We start from the raw sequence: 12050 nt of genomic DNA on the forward strand, positions 1-12050 counted from the left end.
ACCATACACAAAAATCAAAGTGGATCAAGGACCTAAGAATTAAACCAGAGAAACTGCGTCTAAAAGAAGAAAAAGTAGGTCCAAATCTCCATCATATCAAATTAGGTCCCTACCTCCTTAATAAGGATCCTATAGTTCAAGAATTAAAATCAAGAATTAATAAATGGAATAGATTGAAACTAAAAAGCTTCTTCTCAGCAAAAGAAACAATCAGTGAGGTGAATAGAGAGTCTACAGCTTGGGAGCAAATTTTTACCCCTCACACATCAGAAAGAACACTAATCTCTGGGGTATATAAAGAACTCAAAAAGCTAAACACCAAAAAACAAATAACTCAATAAATAAATGGGCCAAGGAACTGGAGAGACACTTCTCAGAAGGTGATATACAATCAATCAACAAATATATGAAAAAATGTTCAATACCTCTAGCAATTAGAGAAATGCAAATCAAAGCTACTCTAAGATTTCATCTCACTCCAATCAGAATGGCAGCTATTAAGAATTCAAACAACAAATAAGTGTTGGCGAGGATGTGGGGGAAAAGGCACACTCATACATTGCTGGTGGGACTGCAAATTGGTGCAGCCAATGTGGAAAGCAGTATGGAGATTCCTTGGAAAACGGGAATGTAACCACCATTTGACCCAGATATCCCCCTCCTAGGTTTATACCCAAAGGACTTAAAAACAGCATACTACAGGGACACAGCCACATCAATGTTTATTGCAGCACAATTCACAATAGCTAAATTATGGAACCAACCTAGATGTCCATCAGTAGATAAAGAAAATGTGGTATTCATACATAATAGAATATCACTTGGCATTAAAAGAGAATAAAATCATGACATTTGCAAGTAAGTAGATGGAGTTGGAGAATACAATGCTAAGTGAAGTTAGTCAATCTCAAAAAACCAAATGCCAAATGTTTTCTCTAATATAAGGAAGGTGATTCATAATGGGATTGGGAGTGGGAGCATGAGAAGATTAGATGAACTCTAGATAGGGCAAAGGGAAGGGAGAGGAAAGGTGGGGGCAAGGAGTGTACAAAAGATGGTGGAATGAGATGGACATCATTACCCTAAGAATATGTATGAAGACACAAGTGGTGTAAATACACTTTGCATACAACCAGATATATGAAAAATTGAACTTTATATGCATAATATGAATTGTAATGCATTCTGATGTCATAAATGACAAATTAGAATAAAAAGATAAAATAAATCTAAAAACAAAAAGTTATTCTTGTAAAACATGTAATGTTATTCTGCTGAGCTCTTTCTGATGGGGCATGTTCCTTCACAGTTAGATTGCCTCTTCTCTTGGCTTGATACTAAGGACTGCCCTTTCCAGTGATGCGTTTTCACCCTCCTCAAATCTTCCTCAATACCCCATGCTAATGTTTGACCAGATTCAACCTGAATGGTGGACCTCCCAGGGCCTATTCAGACCAGCACATGATGCCTGGGTGCCTTCTCTCTCCTAAGCATCTACTCTGTCCTCTCCTGAGGTCCTAAGACATGCACCTTGAAGGAGTAGCACTAATCACAAAGGGCACCTACATTCCACGGGCTTTTCTCCTGTAAGGTGGGTTAGCTGTTTGCATGAGGGATGGGGAAAGAGAGGGGCTTCTTGCTTGGTGCTTTAGATCTCTGGTTGTTTCTGTTGGTTCTTTATTACTTCAGGAATCTAGGGAATATTTCAGGAAGAAATGTGGGTGTGCTTAGCAAGTCCATGGTGTCTTAGATTGTCTCAGAGCAGAGTAGGCAGTCTGGGACATTGTGCCAGAAACTTCCAACCATCCTGGGGAATGCAGTTTTATGGAGACATTGTAATGTTTTATATAACCCATATCCCACCAGAGTATATAAAAAACAAGTTTATATAAATTACCTTCTGACACCTATTGCAGAGCAGAGAATTAAAGGACACAGGGAGAACCAGGTCACTGTTGCAGGACTAGGAATACAGAGAGAGTTAATGGCGGTCTTGGTCAGACCCCAGAACCTGTGGATCTCAATTGTCTCAAGTCAAAAATGCTATAGGAGATTGTTCCTGAGAGAAAATTTGTTCAATTTCTTTTCCCTCTGTGTGTCCAAATTAAAATAGACATGGGGCCCCCTGTGAGATGGCACCGAATGTTTTCTCTTCCTCTACAGTTTCTTAGAATGTCCCAGGAGTTTAGCGGTCAAGTCAGAAGATTCCCAGCACAATCCACCTGGCCTGCAATATCAGGGATCTTTGTTTTGATCCAGAGAGCTATTCTCTGCTTCATGAACAAATACAGATCTATTTCCTCTGTGGAGGCACTGTTGTCTTGAAGACACAATTTTTAGTATTCTCTCGAAAAATGAATGTGGGTGAAACTCCAGGAAAGGAGTTTCCTTTTCAAGGAAAGTACTGAAGGAAGTAATGAAGTACTGAAGTACTTCCACACTAAAATAATACAATGGTGCACAGAGTGCCTTCTGTTTTCTGAACATTCCCAGGTCTGTCTCTGAGCTCTATTTTTTAGTCCTTATGATGGTTATTCAAGATTTCTCTTCTCCTAAGCATTTGTTCTTGAGGTAATAGGATTTCCAAATGGAGTGTGCTGCAGAGATAATGGACTAACTGGAGAGGGATGTTTATTTCAATATCTGTAATATTCTGATTATTTTCGATTAGGTGATTGTAACGGAGAGCTACAGCCTGAGGCAATATCTCAGAGCATCTGTCCAAGAACAGGCCGAGAGGAAAAATGGCCAAATTTTTCCGAGTACTCTGCTCTCTTTTGTTCTTCAATTGGATATATTTGTATCAGTTTTAAGTGAGTAATTTGGCTGATCCTGGCAGAATTGTAAGGCTGATTTGTGTGCTTTGATATTGTAATCTGAAAGACAATATTTTAAATTAAAAAATTGTTTCATTGGATCATTGACATAAATATATGTATTATATATGAAATATTATATATATAACATATGCATATACACACATATACAAACACACACACACACACACACACACACACACCACACAGGGGCGGGGGCAGACCAAACGACTCTAGGTCAATGATTAGGTACCTTAGTTTTCCTGTCTATTAGATGCAAATTTTGAAGGCTAATTCACAGAGATAGGAGGGCTTGGGTAATTTAGTGAGGTACCATGTAAAAATGACTGGCAGTATGCCTAGACCACAGCACATCTCAAAAATCTAGAACTTTTGAAAATGTTGTTTTCAAGGGGATCATGAAGTCAGGGTGAGGAATCATAAAGAGATCTAGCCTCTAGAACAAAGATCTCAGTTTTTCACATATCTAAAATCAGCCAAATGATCACAGAATTCCAGCATACCTTATTTCTTTACTTTATTGTCTACCTGCTCTGAATCCTCTCAAGTACAGGCTAATAAGTGTTAGTTAAAAAACAAACAAACAATAAAGAACTTTGGTGTTTTGGGCTGGCAACTTTTATAGGAGCAACGATGCATTGATGTAATACCACTGATTATGAGAGATAGTAGTATTTTAATGAATGAATACATGTATAAATGAAATAGTGTTTTTGATTATTGAAAGCTTCCTTTGTAATACATCAGAACTATTTTATTTTTCCAACAGAGTAAGCTGTGATTTACCAGGAACTAGATTCTGTAACTATTTTCATGTATTCTCTAGTTTCAGGCCCTCGACAATGGTGGCCACCACATGGAATTTTGAAGGTAATTGTTCACTAGATTTCTCAGGACTGAGATTCTAATCTGAGATGGTTTTTTTTTTTTTTTTTTTTTTCTTTTGAATTGCCATTTGAAACTTTACTGCAACAAGATCATCAATGATATTCTTAAAGTTCTCTTCATATGAGGCTGGGAGGCACACTGCTGCTAGAGGAGCCCAAAGCAGAGTGATCCAAACTGGGAACCAAATCAGAGTTTCTTCATATGTACACCAATAAATCCCCCCTAGTGCCTGAGAATGTTTAGGCGTGTCAACAATTGGCAGGTGACAGGGTGACAGGTTCTTAAGACCCATAGACTTGGGCACTACCATGGTTCCTGCTCTTAAGGAGCTCACTGTCTGGTGGAGGGAGCATCTGGAGTGAATGTCCCTAAATGAATGTCTTTAGATGGCTCACATGATGGCTATGCAGGTTGTAAATAGAGAAAACAATGTGGGAGTAGGGATGGAGGAACATGTGAAAGAACAAGACCTCTGAACTGGGCCTCCAGTTATGTTTGCAACTTGTCTGAGAGCAAAAATATGCTTGGTTAGGTGGTCAGAACAACCTAAAAGACAAGGAACAACTGAAAAAAAATCCTAAAATGTTAAAAAGCTAGGTGGTTATAAGGAAGGTTGGACGAGTTGGGAGGATTTTGATCTCATGGGATGATTTAGCTTCTAATAAGAAAGTTTTTTTGTTTTTAAAAGAAAAATGAAGTACAATAAAAGAATTGTAATCAATGGAATACAAGTATTCAACTAATATTTAGATACTGAAACTATAGAAAATGGAGAGAGAGGAAGTAGAGGGATTAGTTAGTGATGGTTGTGGCCTCGCCATGATGATAGTATTAGATAAAAGAGGAAGTGGAGCTTCTGAGCTCAAGCATTACTCCTTTGTCTCCAAATTCCCAGTCCTATCCTCTCTCTACCTTGTACATATGGTGCTTTATCTGTACCAATCTCATGTTACCGACAGTCCCTGGTCCCTGAGACCACTATCTTCAAGCTCCAAGCTTTCAATGACGCTGGCTGTGTCCAGGGAAGAACTTGCAAGTAATCACAACACCTGGGGTCCAGCCCCTGTTGAGAATGCCTCTTCTTGTTTTCAGGTTTCCCTACAAAATCAGGGAGCTTATTTTAAATGATTTCACATTTTAGAATCTTTGTGATAGAAGACAGCACTGAATGTTCTCACAGTGGATAAAATTGGATAAAATAAATATTTTAAATTAAGTTGTAGTTTTCCAGTGAAATGTCTTTTTTAACTATTGGGCTTCAGTTTCCTTAGCTGAGTGACTTAGAAAATGTCTAAGAATATTTCCTAGTCTGGTAGTATGGGTATAAGGGACACTGAGAGAGCAGATCAATGTCCCAGATACCTTTATATTTATCCACTTCCCCAACCCATTAGAGCATACCAGGTCTCAGTTACCAAGGAGATCCTAACAAGGGTATCACGTGGTTATTCAGTGGGATACGCATAGGTTCTCATTCTATTGCTTGTGTAAATGGAGCCTGTGAGAGTTCTTTTTGAGACCAGAATACGGTAATGAGACTGCTTAGATTTTCCTAAGAAAGTCCAAACGTGGTGCACCTGTCTGAGCATGGCTCTCATTGAATCATTCTTTTCAACTCAATTTCAGATCAAATGTTCTCATAAGAAAATGAACTTGAGTCGGTTCAGTCAAAGACCTGATCCATGCCCTGAGTTAAAACAACCCATCTGTGGCAACAATTTTGTAACCTATGACAATCCCTGCATCTTGTGTCTTGAGAGCTTGTGAGTACTTCTCAGGAAAAAAGACAACTGTGGCTGTGATCATTCATACCAATTGCCATCTACCTTTCTTGTCAAGTACCCCATCGTTGAAGCCAGGGGTTTGCTCTGGTTTCTGCAGATAGCCATCAGCCTCCACTCAGAAGGAGAACATGTGCTACGAGACAGTCCACTGGAGTAGAAAGCAGACATATTGTACTGAGCAGTGTTCCTTGGGTTCTTTCTGTTTCTGAGCCCTCACATTTCTATATGGTAGTTGACTGATTTCTACTTAAAGTTCTGAAATATCCCTTCAAGTTCCCAAATTCTTTGATTTTAAGACAAATTATAGTTTCACCTTCTCTTCCATATCTTCCACCTCCTATGTGTTTGAAACGCTAAACTAGGATGAGGCAACTTCAACATTTGGGTCCTTCACATATGATTAAGTATTTAGACTTTTGCATTTACATGACATGAAGTCTGTGACTAGACACTGAAATCTCACATCACAATGGTTTCAGATTCGATGCCTACAGGAGCCAGGGCATTTTGAAGGGGCAAAATCTTTCCTTATGGCAACAGACTGGAGCCCTCATCCCAACAATGGATTTGTAATTTTATACAGGGACAATGACAGGAATGTGCGAACCCCAGATCATTCTGCTCATGAATAATTCAACCAAAGAAGGAGAATATTGACCAATAGGTGAGGGCTGGTATGCTTCACACAGCACAAACTCAGGCCTGATTTAACAGCTTGTTTTCAAAAATACTATAGCATATGTCATACTAACTCACAACAGTGGCATCTTTGAATCCTGGAAACATGATTGGGTAGGAAATCCAATAATTTGGCTTTTGTCTTTAGTCAGTTCCAATTATACTCTGGATTTTAATTTCTTGAATACAAAATAAAGGTGCTAGATAATTTTTTAAAGTATTTTTGTGGATTTGACTGTCTATTAATGGAATGTTTATTGCAACTCTTAGGAAATCTCATGGAAGAATAAAGTTTTACCATGATAGAAGGTGCTGAATGGGCTCTGATATGGAAGAAGGTAACCTCTCTGTCCATCACAACAATCCTCTTCAACCTTATCCCTGCGTTATTTCTGTTCTTGGTGACAGACATCTGCCCCTGCTGAGCTTGCAGCTGGTATCTTGGGTATCTCGAGGTTCCATCTGTGGGCCCTTTTCTCTCATTGATTAACTGTTTCCCATATTTTCCCTAATAAACTTTTCTGAGCTTTTCTGTAGTTCCTTGGTGGAGTGCTTTCCTTGCATGCTGGAGGCCATGGGTTCCAACTCCAGATTTGCAAATAAATAAATAAATAAAACTTTTCTGAAAGTCTTATTTGACTTGGATCTCAGATCTGCATCTCAAATTTTAGAAGCAGAATAAATTGAACAATTGAGCCGCGAGTCAAAGACAACCATTGGGATTAATCAGCTCTCTAATCCTGTGAACAGTGATGTAATCTGTGTAAAGCCTCTGGGTTGTCTTCTCTGGAATGTGACAAAATGTTTTCTATACTTCTTTGGCATTTAAAAGAAACACTAAAACTTACAGAGCACTGTGCTTTGCTTGGTCAATTCTGTTGCCCAGCTTCTTCAAATTCCTCATTAAGTCTCCTCACATTTAGATTCAGCCTGGATGCAGAGGCATTTATACATGTTCAGCACAGATCAACAAGACACGGTATCTTGACCAGCGCCACTCACCTCCACAAAAGGAAGCCTATGTTGTCGGAATTTATGAATGTCCTGTTGGTCATTTTTCTTAAATACTCTAGACACTTTTAACCTCTGAAGGATAGAAACATTTTTCTCTCAGTTATGCTTCCTCTGAGCAGACTACTATGCACTGATGTGCACTCTCCCTCTTAGCAGCTCTCTGTTCAGGCCTGGGAAACTGCAGCTATTCTGCTTCTCCATGCTCTCTAGGGTTCCAGTCAGCCTTTGTGGAAATATGACCAATGCAAGGCTCCAGAGAAAAGAAAATTTCCTTTCATCACTTTTAGTCTTTTCTCTTGAAAATATGAGGAGGAAATAGCTCTGGGGAAAGGAGATATTCACTGACTATAGCTCACCAACTTCTAGAGCTCCAACTCCTGGGCTGTGCAGGAACACCAACTTCAGGCAGGCTTGTTTTCTAATGCTATTGCTCTACTTGCATGTTCACAACTCTTTTTTGTGTGTGTGCAATAAGTGATTTTGTATTAGTGTTACCCAGTGAAGTTTTCATCTCAAAGAGGCACCATCACCAACCATTTATGAGATTAGGGCTCTGTTATCTCTAATCCTCTCTGGTGATTCTTTCTTGACTCTGGTTAATTTTCTTACACATGCACTGATAGCAATCTGACCCTTCAGTGCAGCTCTCCTGTGCTGAGGTCCTGCAAACACTAGCCACTTTGGTCTTTCCTCTGAGCTTTGCATCATCAACTCACGGTTGTTCCATAACAGTTCCTTTTGGCTTCCCTGGAGTCTCCCACAGTGCAGAAGTGAAGGCCAGCCACAGAGTGAACTTATTTATCATTTCAGTGCTCAGGAATCAATGTCCTTCAATGTCTGATGGTCTTATGTTGTTGTTTCGCATATTTAATGATATTTTATTGTTATTTTAGGTAAACATGTCTCTTGCACGACAGTGTCTGAGAAGGGAAGTCATCCTTATTTTATTATGCCACACTGTATTCTCCTTCTCCTTTGGTATCTTCTAAAGTCTACTCTAAAATACAAAGTCACTATTCTATTCTTTTTCTAAGAATTCCAAAGAACAATACTATATTTTTGCAATAATCATAGTCTTTTTGGTGGATAATAAAGCACTTATTTAAATATGCTACACACAAGAGGAAATAAAAGTCTTTGATAACAATATTTTTCTGTCATTGTTTGGTAGACAATTCTGAAGAGGGAAAGAGGGTCAGCATGTATCGAGTGCAAGGCTCCCTCCTTCTAAGCAACCAAGATAACCTCCACAGATCTCCTATGTCTGCATGCATAAAGGGAGTTCTCCCTCAGTAAGTGTTGGTTTTGAAAGTCACCACCTCGTTTTTTCATCTTTCTCTCTCATTTCAGATGTCCAGGAAGAAGATGGTAGCTTTCCTCCTCAGGGCCTTATTTGAAATCCTTCTCTTTGATTCCCTGTATTCTTCATCCTCTAGTTTTTGATCATTTACAGGTTTCTCTGCTTGCTGTCTTCTCCATGCCATCCGACATCCCCTGCTGGCAAACCCATGTTCCTAATTACCCTTTTGCCTGGGTAACACATGCATCCACATCTTGAGACCTCAGCCACATTCAGAGCTTCTGATTCTGGACCTTTTGATTTCATTGGCTCATGGAATATTTAAAGTCAATCTGATATAACTTCTGTTTATTTTCTTTTAAATGTTCTCTTACATGTGTTTTGATGTAATGAAAGTTAATGCTATTAGTTTAAGTCCTTTCTCACACTCAATTTCAGTATATAACCTCTAAATATCTACATCATCTTTTTTATTATTTTAATTAATTAATTAATTAGTTTATTTTTTTTCTTTGTGGTGTTGAGGATCGAACCCAGTACCTCACCCAAGCTAGGCAAATGCTCTACCACCCAGCCATAACCCCAGCCCTTACATCATCTTAAGTGTTAATTAAAATGACATTTATTTAACCCATGACATTATGTTTAATAGGTTATTTTGATATTCATCTTAACAATTACCTCTGTCTCTATTCTCTACTCCCAATCATAATCCTGTATCTATTCTATAATCATTTAAATATAGCCTGTTAAAATCCTTATCCTCTATTCTTACATAGTCCCCATTGTGAGTTAGCATCTGCATATCAGAGAGAACATTTGGCTTTTGGTTCTTGGGAATTGACTTATTTCGCTTAACATGATATTCTCTAGTACCATCCATTTACTGGCAAATGCCACGAGTTAATTCTTTTTCAAGGCTGAGTAATATTACATTGTGTATAGATACCACAGTTTCTTTATCCATTCATCTGTTGAAGGGTACCTAGGTTAGTTTCATAGCTTAGGTATTTGAAATTGTGCTGCTATAAACGTTGATGTGGCTGTGTCACTGTAGTATGCTATTTAAATCCTTTGGATATATATCAAGGAGTGAGATAACTGGATCAAATGGTGGTTCCATTCTAAGTTTTCTGAGAAATCTCTATACTGATTTCCAGAGTGGTTGCACCAATTTGCAGTCCTACTAGAAATGTATGAGTGTGCCTTTCCCCCCACATCCTCCTCAACATTTATTGCTGCTTGTATTCTTGATAATTGGCATTCTGACTGGAGTGAGATAGATTCTCAGTGTAGCTCTGAATTAGGCAGAGGGGAGGGAAGGGAGGGAGAGGGGGTATTAGGGTAGGAATTATAATAGAACAAATTGGACATTATTACCCTATATGCATATATGATTACATGACTGATGCAACTTTATGTACAACCAGAAGAATGAGAGGTTATACTCGATTTATGTACTATGTGTCAAAATTCATTCCATTGTCATGCATAATTAATTATAACAAATTAAAAAATAGTATGAGTTAAAAAAATTCTTATCTTCTTGAGAAGTGTCTGTTTAGTTTCTTAGCCCATTTATTGGTTGAGAAATGCAAATTAAAACTACTACAAAATTTTATCTCACTCCAGTCAGGATGGCAATTATCAAGAATGCAAGTAACAGTTAATGTGGCAAGGATGTGAGGGAAAAGGTACACTCATATCTTGTTAGTGGGACTTCAAATTAGTACAATCACTCTGGAAAGCAATATGAAGATTCCTCAAAACCTGGGAATGGAACCACCATTCCTATGACCACTTGACCCAACTATCCCACTCCTCGGTATATAAAATCAGCATGCTACAGGGACACAGCCACATCAATGTTTATAGCAGCTCAGTTCACAATAGTAAGCTATGGAGCCAAACTTGGTGCCCTTCAACAGATAATTGTATAAATAAAATGCAGTATACACATGTATGCACACAATGGACAATGGAGTATTATTACTTAGCTACAAAGAAGAATGACTACCCTACACCAGCAGCTCTGCTTAATGTATATTTAATGAATAAAGTACTTGTCATAAAAAAAAAGAAGAATGACTTTAGGCATTTGCTGGTAAATGGATGGAACTGGAGACTATCATGGTAAGTGAAATAAGCCAGTCCCATAAGTCAAAGATTGAATGTGGTAACTATTCTCCCCCCGCCCCCCGATGCAGATAGATAGATAGATAGATAGATAGATGATAGGTAGATAGATAGATAGATAGATAGAAGTGAGATGAGAGGAGTTCACAAAAGGGAATGAAAGTAAGGAAGGAGGGAAGAGACAGGGAAAGTCAGTGGAATGAATCTGACCTAACTTTCCTATGTACATATTTGAATATACTCACCATCATGTGCACCCACAAGACACTAATTTAAAAAAAAAAAAACTTTAAGTAAATGTCAGAAGAACAGTAGAGTAAAGGGAAGTAAACGGGGTGGGAGGAAGGAAGGTAAAAATATTGGGGACTGAAGTAGAACAAATTATATTCCCTGCTTTTTATTATTATGTTATAGTATATTCTATTGTCATGTGTAACTAAAAAGAACCAATAAAATAAAATGAAGTAAAATCCTTATCCTTTATGAATTATAATACAAATTAATATCTTAGTATAACTTATAAGACACTTTCTCCATCTGCTACAGACACTCATAAAGAACCCATGTGGTACTTGTAACAAGTCCTGTTTCGCCACAAGATGGTAGTAAAGCACCGGGGATTAGACAACACTCTGACAAGCTCTTCTGCTAACTTGTCATTGCACCAACCAAGTAGTTTGGGGCAGTCTGCTAACACTTTGTGAGCTGCAGATTTCTCCTCCCTTAACATGATGACATCCTTTTATCCAGGAAGGTAAAATCTCTTAAAATACCACAAGCTTATCTCTTATTTGGGGCTGACATTGGATGGGAGACCTGGGAACTGCCTCTAACTAACAGAATGTTTCTAACTAATAGACTCAGTGGTCCTTTTCTAATTCCATGAAGTTCATTTTGGTTTTCTGATTATTTCCTTTTTACCACCAAATGATAATGATAATGATAATAAGTTAATTTGAAGAGACAGAGTAAACTTTTTTCCACATATTTTTCAAATAAAAATTAGGAATGACCTAGGTATGGGCCTATGTCTGCAGGCAAAAGTTTTCTTGTCATTAAAAATAATATGCAAACAACAAGACAAACAACACATGGTTAATTTTATTTCATTTTAAATTTTTTTACTTATTTTATTATTTTTGACAAATCATGGATTATATATACACTTGGGGATACAAGGTGATGTTCCAATATCTGTTTACAATGTTGAATTGTTACAGCAGTGGTTAAATCAAGCAGTTGATATATTCATCATTTTGCTTAATTTTTTGTAGTGAAACATTTGGAATTTATGTATTCTGTAATGCAATATTATTAACTATCATGACACTGCTGTGCAATTGATTTCATAAACTTATTATTCCTGTTAAGCTAAAGCTTTGTGATTTTTAACTAATGTCTCTCCACGCCCCA

General features: G+C 37.9%; 1 protein-coding gene across 1 annotated transcript; it reads left to right on the top strand.

Moving 5' to 3' along the window:
- Positions 1–1984: 1984 nt before the first annotated feature.
- On the top strand, positions 1985–6503 carry Spink14 (serine peptidase inhibitor Kazal type 14 (putative)). Its single transcript, XM_048811876.1, has 5 exons — positions 1985–1996; positions 2672–2813; positions 3664–3707; positions 5352–5488; positions 6458–6503. Exons 1-5 carry the CDS (start codon positions 1985–1987, stop codon positions 6501–6503), a joined length of 381 nt encoding a protein of 126 aa, XP_048667833.1.
- The last annotated feature ends 5547 nt before the right edge of the window (positions 6504–12050 follow it).

Source organism: Marmota marmota, unplaced genomic scaffold (assembly GCF_001458135.2).
Source record: "Marmota marmota marmota unplaced genomic scaffold, marMar, whole genome shotgun sequence".
Lineage (NCBI taxonomy): Eukaryota > Metazoa > Chordata > Mammalia > Rodentia > Sciuridae > Marmota > Marmota marmota.